Below are 27328 nucleotides of genomic sequence, written 5' to 3'. Positions count from 1 at the left end.
CAACTTATTAGTGTGAGTTAATTCAGTGGAAGGATCAGTCAAATGAATCAATGCAAGCTAGTTTAGCTAGTTGGGGAGATGCTAGGTGTGGTGTTCAAATCCTGGCACCGTTGGCATTGTTGGGTCTTTGAGCAAGATCCTTAAAATTCAGCCCAGTTGCATCCTGCATCAACCGTGAATCACTTTTTACTTATTTTTTTATAGTGTGTAAGATACTGCAGTACTTTACTCTAAATATTTGGTTGTTTAATGTCAATTTTATTGTATTTTCCAGATATGAATAAATCGGTAAATCAGTTTCCCTGATAAATGGGTAAATTTACGTGACTGACTTGAGGCATCAAGGTGAAGTTGTGGTCATCTGTCAATCAAGGCAACAATAGCAGCCTATATGCAGTTGTTTACTGTAAATTGCTGTTGTGCTGAAAAGACATTTCTGTACATTATATGTTTACAGTGTAAACTAATCCTGGACTTTGACACTGAACAGGTGAACAAAGTAGGACAGTCAGTACCGGGATTGTTACAGGGGTTGAAAAACAAAACAAAGGTTTCTGATCAAACGTAAAGCAAAGCATCATAATGGATTTTATGAGGCTTTGAAGGGGTTGAAAATTGGATATTTTTAAGAACCAAACCCTGATTGACAAAAAATATTGTGACAGCTCTATGATTTTCATGATCGTGATTCAAACACATATTTGACTTCTGAAAGCACCAGAAATAATTTCGGATTTACCTTAAACCAGAATAAAAAAAATGAAATAGTCAGATAAGGCACAAGATGTGATATGTGATAAGATGTTAGTACTTCATTTGTTCAAGTGTTTGCTGCCTTCCATTTTTCTATACACTTCTACAGATTTGTAATTTTCTCTTTTCTTATTTCTTTCTAAATATTTGTAAGATACATCATATAGTATGATGTCACACCTGAAACCTCAAAGGTTTTTCCATCTGAGTCGTCTGATTCTGGTCCTAACCCGAACACCAGCACTACCAACACACTCCCTAATGTGATCCTTGAGAGTGAAATATAAAAGTGCTTCAATCTCTTCTCATTCAGGATCATGGTATTGATATCGGAGATGTGACTGAAAGAAAGAAGCTGAGAAACCAGTTGAAATGTAAACCCTTTAGCTGGTACCTGGAGAACGTGTATCCTGAGTTAGACCCCTTGGATGATCTACTCGGCTATGGCGTGGTAAACAACCTTGATTTCCTTTTATAGAAAAAAAAGTTAAAGATAAAGAAATGAATTACACAACAGTTTGAATTTGAAATTTGCGTGCCTTTGACAGATACAGAGTGGCCTCCTGGAAAAACACTGCATTGATCAGGGTCCTGTTCCTGGCAGTGTTCCTGTCCTTTATCAGTGTCATTTCTATAGCCCTCAGGTATGTATTTACTGTCGCTACTGAAAAAAATCCTCTCAAAGGCTTTGACACACCAAGCTAACTTTAAAGGACTAGCCAAGGTCAACCAAAGTCAACTAAAGATCTTGTCAAGTTTTCCGAAATATGCTGCATTTGAATTAACTGGGCAGGTGACGGGATGGTAGCCTGTAGCCTCTGGATAAAAAAGTGCTCCACCCTAGAAAGTCATAATAATGTCATGTCTAAGGTTGTGCACACAGACGAATGGAATTCATCACTTTGAGCTTATCACACCGTCTTTGAAGGAAGTCGTGGCCTAATGGTTAGAGAATCTGTCTCGTAACCCTAAGGTTGTGGGTTCAAGTCTCGGGCCAGCCACGACTGAGGTGCCCTTGAGCAACTCACCGAACTCCCCGGGTGCCGCAGCATAAATGGCTGCCCACTGCTCCGGGTGTGTGTTCACGGTCTGTGTGTGTTCACTGCTGTGTGTGTGCACTTTGGATGGGTTAAATGCAGAGAACAAATTCTAAGTATGGGTCACCGTACTTAGCCGCATGTCACGTCACTTTCACTTGAACTAGCATTGTGTCGGTCAGCTTTGTGCTCGGGTATTCATCAGTGAACATTTGAATACTTCGCAATTGGTGTTAAGTCTGCAATGAACTCAGACATGACGCTTACCATTTAATTATTCACGAGCTCTTGGTTACACAAATCCACTAATGGATAAAATAAAGGACATTATTTACATTGACATTATTTCCTGTCCAGTGTCACCCAAATGAGGTTGAGGTTCCTTTCGGAGTCTGGTTCCTCTCAAGTTTTCTTCATCATATCTTCTCATGGAGTTTTTCCTTGGCACTGTCACCTCACGCTTGATCATTAGTGATAAATGTTAGAGATAAATATACATCTGTATAGCTGCTATGACACAATGTCCATTGTTAAAAGCACTCTACAAATCAATGAAATTGTAACTTGGCATAAAGGTCGATGTTTAAGTAGCTCTGGAGCAGTTGGGTCTTGTTTTGGTCATTGTTTGAAGACAGCCAATGACTCTGTAGTTCCGATATCTGGGGTTGTTATTCACATTAGGAACAAAATGACACAAGGCCCATGTTTTGTCCATGGAGCCACCATTAGCTGGCTACCATTTTAATAGCACTTAAAACTGGTTGTTATTTCTTGGTGTACAAGATGATCATAAGTCAATAGATGTTGAATGGATTTTATACTAACAAACTAGGAACTAGAAATATGCATTGCTTTTGTGCTTGATTTAAAAATTGTGTGTATGCATGGATTTGATGGTCTTGGGGAGATCCTCCAGCTCAGCATTTATATTTAAAGCTTTTATCTCAGATGTCCTTATCTAGAGCGACTCACATTTATTACATTTATACACCTGAGGGTTAAGGACCTTGTTCAAAGGCCCAACAGTGGCAGCTTGGTGGTGCTGGGATTTGATCTCACATCCTTCCTTTCAGGAATCCAACACCTTAACAACAATATAAGTCTATATTACATGATATATAAGTCATCATGGTGTGTCAGGGCCTAATATAAACCCTATTAAAAAGGACCTTATAAACTGGTGTCCATTCTTATCCAGAGAAGGTCTGTCAGTGTAGGTGCAAGTTTTCATTCCCACCAAGCAGAAGCCACAGCAGAGTCTATCGAAATCCAAGCTCATCTGATTAAACAGGTGGACTATGAGCTATGTCTCTTGCTCAATTGGAATAAAACCCTGTACCCACACTGGACTATCACTGTTCATCTTGTGCTAATGAATTTGTTGTGTATTCAGCTCTGTTACTATAAGAGCACCGGGGAACTCTACATCGGAGGTATCAAATCTCACAAGTACAATAATAATCGCTGCCTCGTGGATCCTGGTGAGGGAAACAAACCTGCACTGCATGACTGTAAAATGGCCAAGGAGAAAGGATTCCACATGCTCTGGGACTTTAAACAGGTAATTAGCCTTAAATCTTATTGATCAGAAGCTGTGGATACATTTTCATTAACAGCAGTGTTGTATAAAGTACTAGAAAGCAATACTTGAGTAAAAGTATCGTACTAGAAAAAGACTTTGGTAGAAGTGAAAGTCACCTTTTAGAATATTACTCAAGTAAAAGTCTTAAAGTATCTGATATTTACTGTACTTAAGTATCAAAAGTAATTTTCTGATATTTACTGTACTTACGTATTTGAAGTAAAAGTAAAAAGTAAAATTTCAGTGATTTTCGTTAGGCATAAGAGCAGGAGCGGCTCTAGGGTTTCATCTTTAGGGGTTTTAGCCCTCAGTGAGAATTTAAAACAAGAAGAGTTATATATTAAATATTATATGACTACATAGTAAACCAAAAGTTATGGTATTATTAAATAGCAAAAGTGGACACCAAAATTTTATGCATGATGTAATGATGCCGGTCTTGAATCAGATCAGTTCATGTGTATGCACATTCTCTACAAACAGTGTGTCCAATGAATGCAGTCATTAATAAAATAAATATTCACAAGACAAAGACCAAATCAATAAATGTTATTTTTATTTAGTATTGAATGGATTGTTTGCATTAATATTTTGTTTGTGCTACAACTCTGGCAATAAGAATAGTGACATTTCACTGCTTTTGGTTGCCGTCTTTGAGGCTTTCCGCCGATTAACGTTATAGATAAACGCCTGCGCGTGTCTGTGCTTCTCTGTAGAGCGTGCGGAGCGTAATGCAATCAAGGAGCAGTGATTCGCTAAACCTCCCTTATTGCAGTCGTACACATTTCTTCTGATTTTATTTTGTAGTAACGAGTAACGAAGATGCTTAGTGGAAATATAACGGAGTAAAAGTATACATTTTATCTAGGAAATGTAGTGGAGTAAAAGTGAAAGTTGACATAAATTTAAATAGCGAAGTAAAGTACAGATTTCTACTTAAGTACAGTAACGAAGTATTTGTACTCCGTTACATTACAACACTGATTAACAGCTGAGCAGCTTTACATAAATCAAAGATGTTTCCATAGTAACATGTACATTCTGGTACAGTTTGCAGACAAGGTTTTCTGTAAGTTATGTAATAGTGATGGAAGGAGTCTCCAAGACTATCTATGTTTTATCAGCGTAATTATTTAGTATCGCACCACCCTGTTGTGGAATCTTTTCAAGCCAGGAAATCAGTTAAGTATCAAAACTGTTATTATATTTGTTGTTTTAAAATGATGTATAATGATATAATCTTTACCCACAGGGTCATGCAATAAGAAACAAACAAACCAACAGATGTATTGAGATTGCTCAAGGAGAAGATTCGTGGTACCAACTCATCATTCAGGAGTGCAGTGCGCAAACTTGGAAAATACAACATGTCCTTAAAGAATTTTAAACTTCCTTATGACAGCGATTTTGATAAAATAACAACCAATGGGAATGAGACCAATCGAACGTTGACCATGGCTGAGATTTCTCAGTGAAGAGTAATGGAGTAACGGTTGGCTTGTAGATGTAAAGCAAGGGCACGCCGAGATGGAAATTTCCTACTGGAAATGCAAACTAAGAAGTCATTAGTGCACTGTTGCTAGGCAACTGAAACATGCGTATGGCTAAAAAAAATAGCTAATGAGTGAGGTTATTGATTGCAATGTAATCCCAGAGTGACTGTGGAAACAAATTAGGCATATCAACAGTTTCCTCACTTGCACTAAAAAAGGTGACTAAGAAAAGTCTAATCAACCAATCAATCAAATCACTGCACATCCAAAAACTGAACTTCTATGAGCTCGACTTTATTGAGAAACAAGAACGAGGTGACACAACTAGTGGACTGGAATTGTGTGACTTCCAAAAGTGAATAGATCAAGAGCGGGCTGTTCACCAGTACACCATTACAAAATCGTTTTCCTGTTTGGAGTTATTCCTGTGTTCGTATTGTCTGAGTACATACAAATCAAATCGAATCAAATTTTATTTGATATATTATATTTTATTACATAGTCTTTTTTATTGATTTTATTTTATTAAATATTCTGAGTTTAAGAATACTTTTTTATTTTTATTTTCTCTTTATAATTTGAGGTATCTATCTTCATATCTTCAGGAAATGAAATCAACATTAAAAGCTTAATGAATTAAGTTCTAGCCTAACCCACACATCAAGACAATTATTCAGCAAGTGAAGACAGGTTTGTTTGACCTATTGTATCTATAGTATATTTATCGGAAGGCCGAAATTGATAATGCTATTATTAAATAGATTTAACACTTTTACCAGTGGATGATAACAAGCAAGTGTCCTGATTAGTCATTTATATCCACTAATAGGCCTCCACTCTTTTGTCCTGTTTGGATGAATAATTTATCGTTTTGTTTGAAATAAATTTATACTGTGTTTGAATTTGCTGCATTGTCTTGTCTAAATATATATATAATAATAATAATAATAATAATAATAATAATAATAAGAAGAAGAAGAAGAAGAAGAAGAAGAAGAAGAAAACCCTAAATTACTCTATAAAGAGATGTCTAGAATTATAATATAATTCTATATTATAAACCATTTTGGGGGGGGGGGGGGGTCCATATATATGAAGCAAGTGGTTTAACCATTTAATGTTCCATATAGAAGAAGAAGTCATTTATTCATTTAATAGAAATTTTGGAAATTTATAAATTCCAGATAGAAATAATAAAATTTACATTTAAAAGTGATCCTTAATGAGTCAAAAGGGAACCCATCCTCATCTGGGTGACACAAGACCCCTCATGGACTGTCAAAAGCCTCTGGACTTCTGAAGACTGAAAGCATTTTACTCCACTAATAAAGTACAAAAATTTCCAGCAGAATAATCTTTCCGTTATACGCATTTTTATTTGACAAACAGTACCTATTTGTGGTCAGCAGGTGGCACTGTTGTCAGCATACAGCATTCGTTGGAAGAGATGGTGAGGTAATGATGGTGAGTCATGTGGCTATATGGTGCAAAAAAAGTGCAACTGTGTAACTAGGGAAGTCATTTTATTTTTTTATTGAAATTTAATTGCAGTCCAAAACGATCTTCATGGTTTCAATGTGGTCCCACCACAGCCTCCAAGTGAAGTATTGATATATTTATTGGTCAAAGTCTCTGAATGTGCTGATTGATTTGGATCTTGTTCTGTAAGAGAGAAATATTAGATTATAAAAAGCATGTTCAAGGATTTTAAATATATATACTGTATAAAAAATTTACTATATAAAGAAAATATATATTTAAAGCCCTGTGTTTACAATTTACACTTTAAGTAAAACAGAAACTACTCTAAATTACCAACCTGAGAGAACTATTTAGAATAAGCCAACAGTCACCTCTAAGCAATATTACAGAATCAACAATAATTGCTATACAATATAACATTGTATGAGATGTCTCTAGATCCAACTGAGTTAAGCAGATAGTACACAAAGGTCAGGATCCTACCTTACTAGAAGAGAATAAACTAGATTTGTAAAGTTCGTTGCAACAAACTTTGATGTTGGCTTTGATGATGCAAGTATTCGCAAAGGATGGTGCTTTTTGGAGGGGAGTGGACATTAGGGTTAGTGTCACTGTTGGAGGCAAGTGGACAGAAAGATAGGGTGCAAAAACATTTGGAGGTAAGTTGAGACAAGCATGTGACATCATCCAAATACTCTTGAGGAAGTTCCCCTCATTGTGCTGAGTGTTTTGATATGTCACATGTCCATGTTGTGCTAATTTTTTATTTTTACGTGACATCACGTGACGTCATCAGAATAGACGTGAGGAAGTTCCCCTCATTTATCTGAGTGTTTTGATATGTTACATATCCATGTTGTAAAAGGTTTTTTGATTTTGCATATATTTAGGGCAGGGCTACAGCACAACCGAAAGGCCAGTCGGTACACCAATTTAAACCTTTGTTCAGAGTATCACCCTAAAGGAGCTGGTCGAGTTTGGTGTAGATAGTTCGAAAGCTTGCCGAGTTATAAACCTCCAAAGTTTATAATGGGAGTCTATGGGGAACAAAAAGGCCAATTTGAGATCCAGTACCGGAAGTACCGGTACTCAAGATCGCTTAGAAAAGTAATAGCTACAAACTTCAGACCAGCGTCTACAACATATCCGAATTTGGTGCATGTGGCTCGAAAGCCCTAGGAGGATTTACTCTTGATATATTTTTGTCTAAGCTTAAATAGGAAACATGAAAAAAAGAAAAGAAAAGAAACCTTGTGTTGTTGAAAATGTATAAATAAATAAATAAATAAATAAATAAATAAATAAGTAAGTAAATAAATAGGTAAATAAATAAAAAAAAAAAAAAGGAAAACAGAATGTTGGCTTCTACAAAGTCAACATAATTATTACAACACTGTATCAATAGGCAGCAGGCTGTATCTAAATAAATAAATAAGCATATTTACATTTTTTTTTTTATCAAGTGTTTGACTTTCAGAGTGAACCGTCTTCAAATAGTGAGCTATACAATCACCTGCATTTAATCAGAGGAGAAACACCCATTAGTGATAGGCAGCAGTTTGGCATCTAAACGTTCTCACAAGGCTCTAAGGATGAGGATAAAGTTGATATGGTATAAAATTGTCATGTGTGCTGCCGTGACTCTTTATATAATCAATTACATGATGAGATTTACAGAATTATATAACAACAATGCAGACCAACGCAGCGCACTGGATAGAGGACAGGACAAAAGACCATCTGTTGAAAAACTATGTGAGTATCCTAAATATGGATTAGCTGCTAAATCTGTATGATTATTTAAAGAAAAATAATGTTGGTTGTTACATATATATATGTATATATATGTAACAACCAACACTATTTTTCTTTAAATAATATATTATATAATATATATATTAAAATGTGTAATTTATATATTAAATTATATATATATATATATATATATATATATATATATATATATATATATATATATATATATATATATATACACACGTGTTTGTATATATATATATATATCAGACTGTTTTAATCATAAAAACAAAAATATAGCCTGCTTTTATAATTTTTCCTTCTTTCTAGAAATTATTATATTTTAGATTTAATGATTTTATATTATATTGTTTTTTATTTTAATATTATTACAGGAAATACTAGATACATTTGCACATATGACTGATATTTTCATTTTTTTAAATTTATTAAAATGCATTTTTGTCTCTCTTTTTTTTTTTTATTGAAGTGAACATACAAAATATAAACGTTACAGAAAGTGTGGTTCAACTGATTCTTATTGAGCTCCGACATAAAACCTTTCTGCAAAAGAAATATGCTTTTGATTACAAAGTCGTGTAGGCAGGACATCAAATCTCAGAAGGATCTCCAAAAAATCTACCCTAAATTGCCTAATTATACCAAAAAAATACCTTTTTTATAGTAAAACCTATTCTGTTCCAGAGAACATTTTCTTTTTAGTTTCTGGAATATCATAAACCCAAAAACTGAACTGTCGTATCTGATATTATCAGGTGGCTATTGATGTCAATCGTGGCCTATATGACTAATAATCTTCATTGTTGTTTTAAAAATTGTTAGCTTGCTTGTTGGGAAACATAAATAAGTAATGTTACATGCAGTAAAATAAGTTACCATACAGCAAATGTTAAATGTTTTAAGCATGTTATTAAATGCTAAGCCTTTGTTTGTTCTCAAGCAAGCTAACCTAATAATAGCATCAGAGAGAATTAAGGGGCGGGTTTCATTAACTTGACAGTTTTGAGCCCATATTTTTCTATGAGATCTTATCAGCTGATATGACAGCTGTCATTAGCGATAAGAAAATAGGTCAAAGTTTATTTTAATTCTGATTTTTTTTTATTATGATTTTTATTTATTTATTCATTCATTCATTCATTCATTTATTTATTTGAAATTAGTTGTTGAAATTAATAAAAGGTTATAACATTGATCGGTCATATGTATGACTTTATTCCTAAATGTGTTAGGAGAAGAACATAAAACTCACCCTCCCTCAGACTGAACGTTAGCCAATGATGTTATCTACAACATCACACACACACACACACACACACACACACATACACACATACCCCTGAGCGGACACGTACCCCCACATGTAGGTAAAAAAAAAAAAAGAGAATTTCCGAAAATTTGGTTATGTCTTCAAGGCTTTGGAAATCCAACATCATTAGAAATTCAAATTTTTTCTTATATTTTCTTCTCCTTCGAAGACACCACAGCCAACTACAGTACGTTAGCACCAGCATCTAAATAGAATACAGATTTCAGAAAATGTGTGGAGGATTGTTTTACACTATTGTTTTTTTGTCTTAAGGGTTGTTTGAAAAGAGAATGCTAAAGGACTTACACAAAACATCTGATCCATGATGTTCCACCGTTCTTAGGTTCGCATGTACATTCCGGGATACTTGCTGTCGTAAATAATCTCAATACAACTGTCTAAAATTAATAATTAAAAAAATAAATTAAATATAACATTTAGCTTATAATGTAATATATGATAAATGAAAAATACAGATCTAAGAGTCAGAATGAAATTACCCTGGAGTACCTCGTTTTGTTTGATACGTTTTCATAGACAATCGTGTCACATATGCTGGTCTTGTTCTGTAATTAAAACAGACTTTACGTATAAATTCAGCTAAAACTAGTTATATAATTCACTCTTCTAAATATTTCATATTGAAAATCTCATATATTGTAATATTAAACGATAAGAATTTCTAATACTTATAAATTTACAATAAAGTTCATAATAATCTCTTACCTGATAAAAATGCAATGCTCTCTTAATGTTTAGAAGGAGATATAGAAGTTCTGTTCTGATGTTGGATTTCCAAAGACTTGAAGACATAACCAAATTTTCGGAAATTCTCTTTTTTTTTTACCTACATGTGGGGGTACGTGTCCGCTCAGGGGTGTGTGTGTGTGTGTGTGTGTGTGTGTGTGTGCGTGATGTTGTAGATAACATCATTGGCGAAAGTTCATTCTGAGGGAGGGTGAGTTTTAAGTTCTTCTCCTAACACATTTAGGAATAAAGTCATACATATTGTAACGTGGTCGGAGTGTTAGGTTTGACCCGGAGAAAAACAAGGTGACTTAAAAAGGGAATAAACACTCGAGGCACACAGCAAGTTATCCCAAAAAAGCCTTTGTATTTGATCCTCTTCAGCAATCACATCCAGCATACACACATATAAACGGAGTAAAAACGAAGGAGAAACAAAACACTCGGTTCTCGTCACAAAACAAAAGAAAAACGTTGGTTTGCTCAACTAAGAAGGCAACTTCGCGCTAGCTCTGTCTGGCGCATGCGCACTCAGCTGTCTAAGTGCATACATCAGCAGAACTCTCCTAAAGGCACAGTAACACAAACATTTACAATATTAAAGTGGCCGTTACAATATGACAGATCAATGTTATAACCTTTTATTAATTTCAACAACTAATTTCAAATAAATAAATAAATAAACAAACTGGTGTTAAACAATATGAAAGATGGTGTAGCGGGAGGGATCTCCACAAACCAAAACCCGGATCAAACATGTGACTTTTAAGTACTTCTATCATTTAGAACTAAGACATACATATGTCAGATCAATGGTTTGACATTTCATTCATTTCTTAATTCATTTTCTTTATTCTTCTCTTTTTCTTATTTCTTGTCAGGGCAATAAATCTGGGGTGGATGTGTGTGTGTGTGTGTGTGTGTGTGTGTGTGTGTGTGTGTGTGTGTGTGTGTGTGTGTGTGTGTGTGATGTTGTAGATAACATCATTGGCTAACGTTCAGTCTGAGGGAGGGTGAGTTTTAAGTTCTTCTCCTAACACATTTAGGAATAAAGTCATACATATGACAGATCAATGTTATAACCTTTTATTAATTTCAACAACTAATTTCAAATAAATAAATGAATGAATGAATTAATGAATGAATAAATAAATAAAAATCATAAAAAAAATCATAATTTAAAAAAAACTTTGACCTATTTTCTTATCGCTAATGACAGCTGTCATATCAGCTGATGAGATCTCATAGAAAAATATGGGCTCAAAACTGTCAAGTTAATGAAACCCGCCCCTTAATTCTCTCTAGCATCCATATAATACCAAAAAAGCAAACAAATGAATTGATATAATATGATAGTATTCAATAGTATACAGTTATATTTATATCCAATTATATTTACCTAAGTTCTTAATTTGCAGATGATAGGTTGATGTCCTTTGAAGGAAAACAAAATCGAATACAGAAGGTGCTGGAGGACATGCAAAACAACAGAGAAGAAAAGAAAAGTAGAGGGGATCATCAGTCCATGCTTTTCCCAGAATCTTCACTGTTTAAAAAATGGGGTCAAAATCTTTCCCATGATGAGCAGCATGAAGCGCAGGCTGGCTTTAACAAATATGGATACAACGTCTATCTGAGCGACCGACTACCAATTAACAGACAGCTACCAGACACCCGGGATCCCAGGTGACCTAGATTTCTTTTAATTAAAAAAAGTAAGAAAATAAAACCATAAAATGTGGAAGGATATAGCAGTAGTTCTTTCACTCCAACCTTAAAACACCATGCTGGATCATGGCAATGAAGGAAAACATCAGTATACCAATACATTCCATACAAATATGAATGTGCTTCAAACTATGTGCCAACAGTTTGGGGAAGAACAACATATGGGTGTGATTGTCAGGGGTGCACATACTTCAGGTCAAGTGTATGCAATACCATCCTGCTAATCAGAGCAGGAAGCAAGACAGGGCCAAGCTACTTTCAGGTGTGTGTTTGTGTGTGTGTGTGTGTGTGTGTGTGTTCGTATGATGATCTCCGTACGTTAATTACGTACTACTTCAGTTAATTAATCTGGCATCCTTCAACCTTTTACACTGAAATCAAAGAAAGTCTATACTGAAGAAATCATTTAAAGTATTTATGTTCTATTGAAAACCTATAAACACTTTGTGCACTTTCTTAATTGATCTGACCTTCTCAGTGCCATGGTAAACATCACGGCTGAACTGAATCAATAAAACTATGCCCTACTCACTTCCTCGTGCCGCTACGACACACCCTTTGACTTATCTCCGGCTGATTTCTTGAGTACTTTAAGCTTGTTTATATATTTAACACTCATATTCCTTTGTTCTGGTTGTAAAAATAGAACACCCTTTTGTTGATGCATTGAGCCTTTCGTGCTTTGTTTTCTCCTTGTATAACTTTGTGCTTTTGATTTCTAACATGCAAATCAAATCTGTTTGCTCAGTTCCTTACATACAGCATTAGCAATTTACTCACTCAGAAACCTGGAAGAAACCTGCATCATGGTTTCATCATAAGACCTCTGATTAAATGATTAAAGAGGCACGAGGAAGTTCTGAATATATATGATTATAATATGTATATAACATATATATATACACTTCTGTCGAGTTTGAAGAGTTGGAAGGTAGTTTCTGGTGAAACTTATCCAGAATTGGTCAACAATGTTCTGACAATGACGCCACCTCCCCCGCCCCATTTCTCCTGGGGCATAAGCCACTTGAGGAAGTGATGCATCCCGCCGCCCCATAAGGAGAAGGTTAGGTGTGACTAGGTCAATGTCAGCTACGTCGGCGGAGGCATATCCTAATGATTTTGAATTGAGAATCCCTTCCACTTCCACTAGCACTGTGGACAAAACATCCTTGGTCACTGCTTGACCACCTACGGCTACCTGAAGAGCACTCTTCACAGAGCGGACCTCCCATTCCCATACGCCACCAAAATGTGGAGCACCTGGTGGGTTGAACCTGAAGCTGATTTGGTAGTCTGCAAGGCGGTTCTGGAGTTCTGGCTCCATACTGTAAAAGGCTTCCCGCAATTCTCGTTCTGCTCCACGGAAGTTGGTGCCACAGTCCGAACGGATCTCCTTTGGACGACCCCTCCTGGCTATGAATCTACGGAGTGCAAGAAGGAAGGCATCCACATCTAGTGCATTCAGGAGCTCAATGTGAACTGCCCTTGTTGTGAGACATTTAAAGATAAGGCCCCAGCACTTCTCATTTCGCCTTCCTATCTTAGTCAGGTATGGGCCGAGGCAGTCCATTCCTGTTGAGTAAAATGGTGGACAGAGCAGTCGGAGGCGTTCTGGTGGCAGATCAGCCATTTGTTGGACCTTCGGTTGGGCTCTCCATCGCTGGCAGGCCAGACAGGTAAGCTGATGATGCTTGATTGCCTGACGTCCCTTAAAAATCCAATACTGTCTTCGTATCTCGTCAAAGACTCTCTCGGCACCTGAATGTAATAGCCGCTCATCAAAGTCTTTAATAAGGAGCTTTGTGATTGTTTGTTTAGGGTCCAGCACAATGGGGTGAATTTGTTCCGGTTCTGAGTCGGCCAGCCTCCGTAGTCTCCCCCCAACCCTGATCAGCTTGGTTAGTGAGTCCCACTCAGGTGCAAGTTTTACCAAACGACTGTGCCTGGGAACGGGTTTCTGGGCTTCCAAAGCTGCTACTTCTTCTGGAAAGCTCTGAGCTTGGCATGATCTCAGCAGAAAAACTTCAGCTTCCCTGCTAGTCATAGGTACATCACTGGATGTGGCCGGCCCCTGACAGGTCTGTTGAGTTGCCTTCAGCAGTTCCTGCCAGGTTCTGAATTGGGTTGCATCTGGGAGACTAGAGTTAGCATCAACAGTCATTATTGAGAAACAAGATTAGCCTTTCAGTTCAGACACCACTTTAGAAGGGGTGACTTCTGGTCTCTTAAGCCAGTGTACTGGGTCCTGCTTCAGAAATGGAGGGCCTCGGCTCCATCGACTGGGTTCTGACAGTTCTTGGAGAGTTTTACCCCTTGTTATGTCATCTGCTGGGTTATCCTGTGTGACCTGTATCCTGTATCTCCATGACCTGTGGTCTGTTAGCTCCTGTATCTCTGAGACTCGTGTCCCCACAAACACCTTATACCGGCAGGAGTCTGATTGGATCCACTCCAAGACAGTCATCGAGTCTGTCCATAAGATTGTCTGGCCGATGGAGATTGTCAGCTCCTCCCTCACCACTTTGGCTAGTTGAGCCCCAGCTAAAGCAGCACAAAGCTCCAAGCGTGGTATGGACTGCTGCCTCTTAGGAGCAACTCGAGATCTGGCCATTATAAAGGAGACATGGATGTCAGCTTCCAGGTTAACCACCAAATATGCCACTGCCCCGTATGCCCTTTCTGAAGCATCACAGAACACATGGAGAGAACTGGGCTGCACCACTGATGCTAGGGATGCCGGTGAGTAGCAGTGAGGAATAGATACCTTACTGATATGTACGAGTTCACTCTCCCAGTTAGTCCAAGCGGTCCGAAGGTTTGGCGGTAGGTCTGGATCGTCCCAATCTTTCTTTTTAGCCCATAACTGCTGAATGATTACCTTTGCTCTGGTGGTAAATGGTAGGATAATCCCCAGTGGATCATACTGGGATCCCAGCACCTGATAGGCGGCTCTCATGGTCAGTGCTTTGTGATCAATAGGCCGATAATGGTAGCCGAGAGTATCACCTGCACAGTTCCACCTGAGGCCTAATGCAGGCTCCAGCGGGTCATTGTGGGTTTGCAACAACCACTGCTCTGTGGCAGAAGACCGTGCTTCAGATGGAAGATGAGCGACCACTGCCGGATGACTGCTGGCCCACTGTCTGAGGTCGAATTCTCCCTCTGCTAACATGCTGCATAACTGATTCACCGCCTGCTTTTCCGTGGAGGCCGTTGGGAAGCTGGTCATGCAATTATCCACGTAAAAGCTTTGATGCACTATCTGTTGCAAACCTGGATATTTGGCTTCGGAATTGTATGCATGATGCTGCAGTGCAAAGATCGCACAGCATGGACTGCTCGTTGTGCCGAATGGAAGAACATGCCATTCATATATGTCTGGAGTGTTTTCACTTTGCAGGTCTCTCCAAATGAAACGTAGAAAGGGTCTATCTGTAGGCAGTAGATGGACCTGATGAAACATGCCTTTAATGTCTGAACTCACTGCAACCGGATGTTGTCTGAACCTTAGAAGTACTCCTAACAGTGATGGTCCAAGGGTGGGACCAGGTAGGACTTCTCAGATTTGCAAGCACGAAGTGCATAGACCCTTCAGGTTTCGGTGCACCCACTTTCCATAGAAGAGGGGTGGCATAACGTTGTACTCCATCTACCGTGACTCGCTGAGTTCGGGACTCCAGCAGCTGCATTGCCTCCTTGTCTTGCCTAGAACGGACAACCAGTTTCTCATTGCGGAATGGCAGCACATCCAGCTGCCACAATCTTTCCACATTCCTGTAGAGGAGATCATCTGGGTGTGTAGTAGAGGTGAAGAAACACTGCTGAACTTGTGCATGGTCTGTGATACCCATTTCTGCTCCCTGGAGAGCCCAACCAAGAGCTGTACGAATGGCTACTGGTCCCCCTTTGGTACCTTGGCGAACAGGTGCTTTGGCAGTGATGAGATGAACTTGGTCTGAACCTATGAGCACCGATGGACGGACCTTGCGAAAAGGCTGTAGAGGGACCCCTCTTAAATGTGCATACTTCCTCTGGAGTGTCTGTACCGGGTATGACTGTTCCACTAGATCGAGACCAGAAGCTGTGAATGCTCCCAACACCTTATATCGTTTCTCTGGGTTACCTCTTGGAGAGATTTCAAAGGTCACTCTAGAGCCACTAAGGTAAGTTGTATCTGGTCGTACAGTGCGAAGGGCTAGAGTCTCGTGTTCGCCATGCAGCTGAAGCTGCTGGACAGCAGTGGGTAGAATCATGGTGCGCTGTGCTCCATCATCCAATATGGCATAAGTCTCCATCGTCTTTGATTTGTGGTGCAGCAGCACTGGTACTACTTTCAAAAGCACTCTGCCTGATGAAATAGAAGGTAAGAGGTAGACACGGCTCTCAGAGGTGACTGACGATGTATTGGTTGTGTGACTTTGAGCCACACCATGAAGTACCTGGAGGTGAATCCCGTCACTGCAGGGCTTCTTTAGGTTGCAAGCCTCAGGCTTGTGTAAATGAGCACATCTCCAGCATCGCTTGCCATCTGAAATCCACTTACTAAGGTCCGCCCCTGACTGCTCTTTAATACTGCTGCATCGAGTGATGTAGTGCTCTCTGCTACCACAGAAAAGGAAGTTGACCCTGGGTGTGGCCCCTTTACGTAGTACCTGTGGAATGGAAGAGGCTTTGGCCTCCGGGGATGCTGCACCATGATACAAGGCTGTACTCTGGCCTTTATGTTTTGCTCCACTCTTCTCCTTAGTGCTTACAGATCTCTCATACTGATAGCGTTGTACTAACTTACTAGAGAGTCTTTGTTGTTGGGCCTTGACTTGAAGCCATCCCACAAAGTCTTGTAGGTTATACGGATTTATGCTAGGGGAGTTGAGCTTTCCTTGGAGCTGGAGGTACTCTATGAAGCCATCTCTTAAGAACTTGGGCAGCTTACTAAGCAGACGATCCACATGTGAGCAGCAGTTTAGCTCCATGCCTCTAGGACCCTCCAATGACAACAGCATACTCACTAAGAGGTGGACACGAAGCGCGAAACCCTGAAAGCTATTTGCATCATTTGGTTTCACCTCTGGTGCTGTAAGGATTGCTGCGATCTCACTTTGTGCCAACTGATGGGGCTGGCCGTATTGCAGTTGGAGAGCCTGCATAGCTGCTGAATAGGGATACGGATGATGGTGACAGGATTGGCCAATCATCTGGGCTTCAGGTAGTTTGAGATATTCAAGCAAAATGTGGTGCTTATACTTCTCGTCCAGCTCTGCATAAGGTTCAAGGAGGTTCTCAAGTGCTAGTTTGAGGTTAGCAAACTCCTTCTCACTGTCGTTAACGAAGTCTGGAATCTTTGGCTGGGGTGCAGCATGCAAAGGGCGATGAGGCATCAAATATCATGGATGCTTCGGAGTCTGGCTGAAAGGCTGTATGCAAGGGGTGGCCAGGACTGGAACTGTGGCATGCCCTTGTAAAGAGAGTGCAGCTGGTGAATGAACGTAAGGCACGTTGAGGGTCTGAAAGGCTGGCATTGGAGCCTGTAGTGGTTGCTGCACTTGGTGCTGAAAACAACCTCCAGAAACATCCTGCAGCTCGGAACGCATTAACGGTACGGTCCTTCCTACAGTAGCATGCTGCTGTTCAGGCCAAAGAGAATGCAGACTACCTGATGAAACCGGTGTATATCTGGGGAATGTGCAGGCTGGCTGTATAGGTACAAAGTCAGGATTTGAGTCCTCCACCATGGGCTTTCTGGCCCCTACTGGGGTGGCACAAGCATTTTGGTTGGCATGCAGCTCACTGTGTGGTGAATGTGGGAGAGAAGAATGCCTTGATGATAAGGGCGAGCATAGTGACATTTCTGGAGGTGATCAGGTAGGTGACATCACCTTCTTTCCTCAGAAACGATGCTGTCTCTGCAGCGCAGCCATGTCAGCGACCTCATCCCTTTCCTTATCAGACATAGACTTAAGTAATTCCCTCAGAGAACTCATCGACATTGAATCTGTAGGGCCTGTATTTGGATGCCCATCCTTTCTGAAATATGTTTGCATTTGACTAGCCATGCACACTGCTGCTGCAGCTCCTTGCTGATCCTCAGACGCATCTAATGCAGGCTGTGAGGAACTGCCCCGTCGGTGGCTACAGTCCATAAGATAATCCTCAAGATGCTTGGGTGTGCAGCGCTGCCTGGAGGGCCTATTTAGTGCTTCAGCATGAGAGACCAAGGCTGCTTGCTCCTCTGATGACATCACTGCGGTATTCAATTAATCTGGCTCGAAGGACCATTTATTGCGGATTGCCCGCTGTTACTGGTGATTGTGTTATTGACCGCCGCAGAACTCTGGTCAGGGAGTTTGAGTCATCAGATTTATTTATTGCGCAAGAATAACATTACACACAGGGTCATGTGTGCGAAGTAGTTTCTAGGAATGAAATAAAGAAACAACTGCTTAACACATAATAACCATAATATGACATGTCTAGCACAAACATTAGCCAACTGGTACAACAGACACCGTACAGAAGCATTAGTCTTAACTCTCAATAAATAACTGAGACCACATACTGCATAGGGCACTGAATTATTAAGAAACAGATGCTTGATACAATCAATAATAAACCATCACAGTAGTTACTGAACACCATTGTACAAATTTTACTGATGGAAAGAAACTAGTAGCATGTTTAGCCCGAGCAGCCATACTAATGAGCAGCTATGCTAGCGGCTAACCCGGCTATATAACAGGTGCATCAAAACAGTTCAAATACAGAATATATATATTTAGATATATTCTTCCTGTAGTCTTCTTTAACAATCTCTACGATTATAGAGGAACAGTGGAGCACACTTACAGCTTCACAAACTTTTTTCTGCGCTCTAACATGGCATCACCTGTAATGCATTGAGAGTACCACTGCGCCTCGACTGGGTAATTTGTGCGTCGATGCCTACGCTCAGTGCGCCCGTGTCTGAGAAGCCGCGCTCGAGATGCCGCGCAGAAAAGAAGAGAATTCACAACAATTATATTAAATTCCCATTGCGTATATTAACAGCGAGTGTGTGCATGTGACCTTTGCTCTAAATAACCATGAATGCAGTTCTATTATTTTGTGTTTCTGTTCATTTTATTTTTCAGGTGTGCTACAAAGGTGTATCCTGAGCAGCTTCCGTCGCTCAGCGTGGTTCTCATCTACCTGAACGAGGCTCTGTCTGTTGTCAAGAGAGCCATACACAGTATCATCCACCGAACACCTGATCACCTGCTCAAGGAACTCATACTGGTGGATGATCACAGCACCAACGGTTCGTTAAGAAAACTCAACCTGTTTATCGGTTCTTATTCTACTTTTGTTATTCATGATTAACTATTGAGATAAAACAAATTAAATGCAGCTGAATCTTGGCAGTAGTGAGTTTTGCTCACCCAATTTTTCAAACTCAAATCAAAGTTAGATTTTTGTTTTAATTTAGCCAAAATGAACACAGAAAATTCCAGTATGATGATGTGTTGTGCAATGTGTTTTTAAGCCTATAAAGCAATACTAGTGCTGTCTATGTCTCTGCTGCATTAGAAGATGTGCACTGTTTCTCCCAATAAAACAACTGCCCCAAAGGAAACCCAACTGTATCATAGCTATAAACCCAACCCCAACTGTATCATAGCTGCCCCTGCACTCTGACCCCAACCTCCTCAGTTGGGGTACGTAAAGTAAAGAATTCCACTGTGCTGTAATACATGTGGTGATAATAAAGGCTTCTGTGCCCAGTTCTATTCTATTCTATTCTATTCTATTCTATTATTTAGGGAACAAATATCCCAGGCTTTTGGATAAAAGCCAAAACAAATAGAAAGGCACATGGCACAAGACACAAAAACTGTCAGCTGAATTCTTAGTTCTGATTGCGATATAAATTGAGTCAGGACTCTGTTTGCTTTACGTGTGAGACGTTTGTTTTACTTTTTGTTGGATAAACATACACAGAATTTTAGTCGTTGAAGATAAGAAAATCAAACTGGTTTGATATCCAGTTTATCTGGTCTCGTATATTCAGAATAACAAAACAATTCTGACCCAATAGATATCAAGACAGAAACTTTCTGGCTTGATTTGGATTATGCTGCCCCGGTAAGCTATGTAAAAGACAAAAACACTCACGAAAAACTATAAATTCTTAAGGCACTGAGTGTCTACTGTAATATGAGATTCATATTAACCACCACTGTAGAGCGAGACATTACAGTGTCACCACATTGCATCCCACTACCCCACTGTTGACTATTCTCTTGTGATGCCACACCATAGCATGTTTAAAACATTGGACACAAGATCAATACTGTTATGTCATTTGACTGCATGCGGATATTAAGTGAGAAGGAATACGTATGCTCTTTTTGAACAGAGGACCTAGGAGAAAGTCTTGATTTCTACGTTGCCACCACGCAGAAGCAACATCCTCAGCTGAAAATCCTCCGAGTGAGACACGATCGTCAGATGGGTCTCGCCCAAGCTCGCGTCTCTGGTTGGGCTGCTGCTAGTGCTGATGTGGTGGCTATTTTGGACATACATATAGAGGTCAATGTGATGTGGTGAGTATCTCAAGTGAAGTATCTCAAGCGACGCATACTGCATGGCCAAAAAAATGTCACACAATATTTCACTGGACCACCTTTTCTCATTGGGGATAAAGTCTGGTGGCTAGTCCACGTGTGTAAAAGACAGCTCATGCTGCCAGAGCCAGTCTTTCACAATTTGAGCCTCATGTATCCTGTTATTGTCATCTTGGATTATGCCCATGCTACCAGGGAAGAAAAATACATTTATGGAAATACCTGGTCATTCAGTATTTAGGTCTTCAGCTCATCTCATTTTTTGGTGCATAACAATTACCATAAATCAAGCTAATGTAGTAGATTACAAAAATGATTATGAAAAGAAATCTGTCATTCAAGATTTTATCACTTAACTTTTGTTTTATAACATCTAATTTTCTTAGCTTGTGAATTCAAGAACAAACAAACAATCAAACAAGCAAATAAATAAATAAATGAACTGCTGCAGTGAGAATTTCGTTGGAAAGTAGAAAAGTGTGCATAGCATATAAAAATTCAGTTCTGACTTTTACACAGTCAGAATCTGACCATCCGCCCATATTATTTTGATTATTGCATTAATATTGCATCTGTTTTTAACACATGCCTGTGTTCTTATTTTTGTTTCCATGTCACCAGGGCAGAGCCGCTGCTAGCACAGATCAAGGCGGACAGAACGGTCATCGTCTCTCCTGTGTTTGACAAAGTCAGTTATGACAACCTTGAAGTAGTTCTGTACCAACCTTATGCTCATGGCTTTGACTGGGCCCTGTGGTGTACGTACATGTTTTTCAGCCCTGAATGGTACAAACACAACGATGACTCAACTCCTGGAAAGTGAGTAGATTGAAACGGCATTGAGACGCCGATATAAATACAACATATATTTTTTCCCGACAGTTAAAAAAGGTTATATAAACGTCTCTTTACAAAGCAAATTTCAGCATGACATCAATTACATTTTTTTCCACACAGCACAGTATTTTTTTAGGCGAGTATGTAAACGGTCCTGCCATGTCTTCATATATTATCCGTTGCTATAGCGACAATAACTAAAAAGACGACTAAAAAGTTTGCAGTTGCTGTGTTTTGTCAGTGTTCCTCTTGCAATAATTCAGAAAATAATGCACCAATCAAAATGGAGATTTCAGCATTGTTATGTTCTTCATTTATCCAGGTCTCCTTCTGTAATGGGAATTCTGGCTGCAGACAGAGCTTTTCTGGGAGAGATCGGCAGCCTGGATGCAGGGATGGAGGTTTACGGTGGAGAAAACGTAGAGCTTGGTATTCGAGTGAGATCTGTTGTTGTTGTTGTTGTTATGTCTGTATGTGTATGTACATAATTCAGCTGTGAAGCAACAGCTGATCTGGGTTCATGGTCAGGTGCAGACTTGGGAAGTAACGGAGTAAAAATACTTCATTACTGTCAATGGCGAAAGTCTGATTTTGACATTGGTGGGGAAATAATTTATTTGACATTTGTGGGGACATAATTTATTTGACATTGGTGGGGACAACATTCCCCGTATTTTGTGCATAAAATTGTTGTTATAAGAATACATTCTTACTCACATACCGGTATCCTGCATAATCACGTTGCATATTGCTTCTTACAACAGAATATAGCTGCAGCCGACCTCAACACATTAGCGAGAAAAACAAAGCCAATCAAACAGCGACGTTTGTTAGAGAGGCAGGACTCAAAAAAGGCAAAGGCCAATCCTTTTAGAGAGGTGAGTTACAGAGGTGGGATTCATTGCAGGGGGTAAATCTGTTAACCGTTTGTGTTCCACAAGTTGCGCTATTTTTTTTTTTACAGAATTTTCATCTTATTTAATGATTCCTGGATAAATGTTAAATGAAAGTAAAAAAGCACAAGACACAGACAGATATCACTGGTTATGTATAAATATATAGGCTTGGTCGAATTATTGCTAGGGATAATTGAGTGTTCCCTGGCTATTGGTAGGGACATGTCCCTACTGTCCCTACCCAAATCGACGCCATTGGTTTTATGCACAAAATACGGGGAATGTTGTCCCCACCAATGTCAAATAATGTCCCCACCAATGTCAAATAAATTATGTCCCCACCAATGTCAAATAAATTATGTCCCCACCAATGTCAAATAAATTATTTCCCCACCAATGTCAAATAAATTATGCCCCCACCAATGTCAAATAAATTATACCCCCACCAATGTCAAATAAATTATGCCCCCACCAATGTCAAAATCAAACTTTCGCCATTGACAACACACGTGTGTAAAAGCAAAGTAAAAAAAAAAAAAATCGCTCTTGGATCAAACTGATAAATAATTTTCTTTCCCATCGACGACATGTCCTGCATTTTAACATATTTTTTATTGTTTATTTATGAAAGTAAAAATTATATTTATAGTTTTAGGGTGGCTGAGATTACAGACAGGGGGCTGAAGCCACCCTAAAAAAAGGGCTAGAACCACCCCTGGTTGACACAATTCACAACACATTCGCCAGGAATCCTTTTTGACGCCGATTATCACAAACATCTCCCTCATATATGGCCATGTGTGTTCAGGAATGTCCTCGTTGTTAGTTATTTTAACATCGGTGACTCCCTCTGAATTAACATTAGCCATTCCTTTTGTAGGCGTGCTGCTCATTGTTAGCTCCGCTATCCTTAGTCTATGTCTGATAGCCAGTAAATAATACAGTACACCAGTCACATGGGGAAAAAGCCACACAATGATAGGATGATAGGCTGGAAACAGCGCTCAATGAGAAGAAATAATACTAAAAGTAACGAGTCCGTTTTGAAAATGTAAGAAGTAAAAAGTACAGATATTTGTGTAAAAATGTAATGAGTAAAAGTAAAAAGTTGTCCGAAAAATAAATAGTGGAGTAAAGTACTGATACCAGAAAAATGTACTTAAGTACAGTAAGTTAGCGTTTATCTATAACGTTAATCGGCGGAAAGACGGCAACCAAAAGCAGTGAAATTTCACTATTCTTATTACCAGAGTTGTCATATAATATATAATATAGAACTCTTCTTGTTTTAAATTCTCACTGAGGGTTAAGCCCCCCTACAGATGAAATCCTAGAACTGCCCCTGGTGTCAACCCAAAAAACACGAAGTGCTTAATTTAATTAACATTAATTTTGTCATTTGTAAAACATCACAATAATTTTGAGTTGTTTTCAAGGACAGAGCTGGAATCTCCCTACAGTTTGGTATATGGCCTTGGTGATACACTTGGTATACATTATATTTCCAAAAGTATTGGGTGGGTAACCTGACCTTTCCTGCTATATGTGGTTGTTTCCTGATCTCATCCCTACTGAACACCTTTGGGATGAATGTGAACGCTGACTCCACCCTACCTCACCTACATCAGTGCCTGCCTTTCGTAACTATCTTGTGGCTGATGAACACAAATATCCATCAGCACACTCCAAAATTCTATATACATACACACACACACACACACATACATATATATATATATATATATATATATAAACATGACGTCCAGTTACCAGCATGACACTAAACAGGTAGTAGTAGCGGCGACTTTTTACTTAAGTACATGTCAAAGTCCATACTTCTTTACTTTAACTTGAGTAAGAGTGTAGTCACTACTTCTACTTTTACTGGAGTCTTTTAAAAAATGAGTATGTGTGTACTTTTGCCACCTCTGGTCAGGTGTGGACGTGTGGTGGGAGCATCAAGGTCGTGCCGTGCTCCAAGATCGCCCACATAGAGAGAGCTCACAAGCCGTACGCACCCGATCTGAGCAAGTACATGATGAGAAATGCTCTGCGTGTGGCTGACATCTGGATGGATGAGTACAAATATCATGTTCATATAGCCTGGAACCTTCCCTTAAAAGTGAGTACACTGGGATAGTTTGGGATATTACTGGTAATATATATGTCATTGATACTCTATAATAATAATAATAATATCAATAATAATCTGCACATAATCAATAGGTGGCATACCAAAGCAGAGTAAATGTGAACACCAAAAATTAGAATTTAAAGTTTTATTTCTCTTATACCGCAACGATTTACAATTGTTCAATTTATTAAAGGCTGACACATCATACTTTTTGTCCATTTACTGTTACATTTCATGTCGCAGAATATCCACTAAAAAAAACAGGTTAGTTGCTGTTCTCACTTATGCTACAGCAGCTGTAAACATTTGTTTGTTTGAAACTGGACACATAAATGTTTTAGAATGAGAACATTAACAGATAAAGCTGTGACATAACCTGTGGGACGGTTAGACTTGGATAGAGGACACGAGGTTAGAACTATTATTATAATTATTATTTAAAGCAAACTTTTTTGGAATTCATTATATATTCAAACTGAAAGAAGTCTGGAGTTTAGCTAAAATGTAAATTAAAGAAGATAAATATAAAGTTTGTATGTATAAGAAATACAATATAAACAAAACTGGATTAATATTAAATCTAACATTACACCATTTAAAAATCAACTTAAGCGTTATATTGAGGTCTTAAAAGAAAATAAGAAATAATAATTTTTAAAAAAGGATGTATAGGAAACGTTTGGTAAGTTATAGCCTATATAGTTTTTTTCTTTCGATGTTGTGATGAATGTAAGTGTTAATAGTTGAATATAATGTAATCCTCTATATATTTATTTTCCTGTTATGCAATTAATAAATAAAAAAGTTAACTGTAAAAAATATTAAGCAGTTAGTTTGTTGCTCATTTTTATGGTGGTCACTGGTAGGTGGTACAATTTGGGAAGAATTTGAAACACTTGTACAAAATAAACTTTCAGCATGTCAGATTGTCGATTATACATAATACTGTTATAATACATCTTACAGGATCATGGCATTGATATCGGGGACACTTCAGAAAGAAAAAAACTCAGAAAGAAACTTGGATGTAAACCGTTCAAGTGGTACATGGAGAACATCTATCCTAGTCTAGACCTCTGGATCGACATTTTGGGCTACGGAGGAGTGAGTATTCTCTTTCTAAAAATGTTCCAATATTATAATATCAGCTTTAACAGTTTAAACAACCTCAGGATTCAGCTTTAATGGAAAAAACGTAGATAATGTCACATAGACGTGTGTAATACAAGTAAGTTTTAAGTCTTCCTCTAAGTTGACTCAGTGATTCAGCAACTAGTTGAATAATTAGAGAAAAACAGACATAAAATCCAATCACAATTCAATCAATACACAAACAATTTCCCTTTCCTTGTTCAAGCTTTTTCATCATATCGTCAATTTATTACAGTAAATATCATTTATACTTTTGGGAGGATTTCACTATTAAATGACGGACCATTTTTGTTCTTTTCAGTATTTCACATATCTTAAAACTTAAACTAGTAAAATCTTATCTTTTAAATAATAAATGTTTTTATTTATTTACACAGTGCACACTTTTTTACTACCATGAATAAAAAAATCAGCATTTTCAAATTTAATAGATTAAAAATTTAAAAAACCTAACACAAACCTGAAATAGTAAATAAGAATATATATATATATATAGGATTTTTTTAAATAATCTTTTCCCATGACTCCCGAATTAGAGCTTGAATGATGTGTCAAGCGTCTGTGTGTGTGTGTGTGTGTGTGTGTGTGTGTGTGTGTGTGTGAGTGTGAATGCTCTTTTATATATATTTGCCCTTTTCCCATGACATGCTCTCTGAGTTCTCTGTTCTTCTCAATTGAACATGATTAATTGTTGACATATTCAAATATTTGAGGTTGTATGACTTCACATTTTAAAGTCAGTGCTGCAATGAGCACAGAACAGGAGGGTTAAGAAAACTTTTCAAACTTAGATTCAAAGCTTAACAACGTTGCGTGTGAGTGGTTGAAATTCACCCAAGAACTTTTTAATTTCTCTTAATCTTAACTTTTTCTCCTTAAAGCTACAAAATTTAGATTCACAGATGTGTTTGGATCAAGGTCCTGTCCCGGGTCATACTCCTATAGCGTATACATGCCACTATTACACACCTCAGGTAACCTTTAACAACAGCTGCTCTAATTCATCATCTGTCACTCTGCATACATATCACTGCCATACTGTTCATGCATTGATGTTGTTGTTTGTTTGTTGCTTTCACAGCACGCAGCTTACAAAAAAAGCGGCGAGTTTTATATTGGTGAGATCAAATCAAATAAAATCACTGAAAGCAGTTGTCTGGCAGATCCTGGAACAGGGAATGTCCCTGGCTTGTATAAATGCAAAGAGGCCTTGATGAGGAACATGAGCATTTACTGGGATTTTAAGCAGGTGCTGTAAATCATATTGCAATGTAATAATCCTGTGATGAGACTTTTCAGACCGTGTGCTCATCATGGTTGTGTTGTCTGCAGGGTGGTGAATTGCACAACCGAAAGACAAACAGATGTTTGGAAATCCACCATCACACTCTTGTTATTCAGAACTGCTCAGGACAACGATGGAGCATAAAACATGTCATCAAACCCTTCTGATGGTTCTCTTGTCTTTTACAGTCAGTTTTACAGTGTTCATGATGTGCGGATGTAAACATACAAGAATCCTGAACAGAGGATATGAATAATTCTTCTTTCTGGTTTTTCTGAATGATTTATCAGATGTTCTTACAACAAGAAATGTCTTGTTTATTAATGAAGTATATAAATGTCTTGTTTATTAATGAATTATAAGGATGTAATCTGAGGAGTTGACTTGCCAGTGATTACATGCCATAATCTATTAAAGAGCAACATCTCGTGTTTTTCTTTTTACCTTGTATAATTTCTTTTAATGTTGTAAAACAGTTCCTCAAGCAACAAAAAACAAATAAAAAAACAAACAAATA

The 27328-nt window shown here is 38.3% G+C and overlaps 2 protein-coding genes and 1 long non-coding RNA gene across 3 annotated transcripts in view; 2 read left to right on the top strand and 1 right to left on the bottom strand.

Annotated features, from left to right (window-relative positions):
• LOC113636000 (probable polypeptide N-acetylgalactosaminyltransferase 8) overlaps positions 1-5767 on the top strand; it is a 22152-nt gene extending 16385 nt beyond the window's left edge. Inside the window, exons 8-11 of the mRNA XM_047802233.1 lie at positions 1067-1204; positions 1302-1397; positions 3184-3351; positions 4625-5767. Coding sequence (XP_047658189.1) covers positions 1067-1204; positions 1302-1397; positions 3184-3351; positions 4625-4759 — 537 coding nt within the window. The 3' untranslated portion in view covers positions 4760-5767. The remainder of the gene's footprint in view (positions 1-1066; positions 1205-1301; positions 1398-3183; positions 3352-4624) is intronic.
• Positions 1-10930, bottom strand: part of LOC113635765 — a 23238-nt gene extending 12308 nt beyond the window's left edge. The window contains exons 1-6 of the long non-coding RNA XR_007138270.1: positions 10159-10930; positions 9933-9998; positions 9739-9830; positions 9479-9637; positions 7793-7860; positions 6258-6527 (exon numbers count right to left, since the gene is read on the bottom strand). This is a non-coding gene — a long non-coding RNA (uncharacterized LOC113635765). The remainder of the gene's footprint in view (positions 1-6257; positions 6528-7792; positions 7861-9478; positions 9638-9738; positions 9831-9932; positions 9999-10158) is intronic.
• On the top strand, positions 7997-27328 carry LOC113635763 (probable polypeptide N-acetylgalactosaminyltransferase 8). The gene is made up of 11 exons (XM_047802236.1): positions 7997-8102; positions 11598-11865; positions 19035-19201; positions 20300-20486; positions 21129-21326; positions 21667-21781; positions 24177-24362; positions 25341-25478; positions 26408-26500; positions 26608-26775; positions 26859-27328. The coding sequence occupies exons 1-11, from the start codon at positions 8009-8011 to the stop codon at positions 26976-26978; spliced, it is 1734 nt and encodes a 577-aa protein (XP_047658192.1). The 5' UTR covers positions 7997-8008; the 3' UTR covers positions 26979-27328.

This window comes from Tachysurus fulvidraco, chromosome 17 (assembly GCF_022655615.1).
Source record: "Tachysurus fulvidraco isolate hzauxx_2018 chromosome 17, HZAU_PFXX_2.0, whole genome shotgun sequence".
NCBI classification, from domain to species: Eukaryota; Metazoa; Chordata; class Actinopteri; order Siluriformes; family Bagridae; genus Tachysurus; species Tachysurus fulvidraco.
This window is presented reverse-complemented; position numbering and strand designations above follow the sequence as displayed.

What these genes read in the sequence shown, in the direction of transcription:
- LOC113635763 (XM_047802236.1), top strand. Translation starts at nt 8,009, where the DNA reads ATGATGAGATTTACAGAATTATATAACAACAATGCAGACCAACGCAGC. An exon ending in ATAGAGGTCAATGTGATGTG is followed by an intron (nt 20,487 to 21,128) that starts GTGAGTATCTCA and finishes CCATGTCACCAG; the next exon opens with GGCAGAGCCGCTGCTAGCAC. An exon ending in ACATTTTGGGCTACGGAGGA is followed by an intron (nt 25,479 to 26,407) that starts GTGAGTATTCTC and finishes TTCTCCTTAAAG; the next exon opens with CTACAAAATTTAGATTCACA.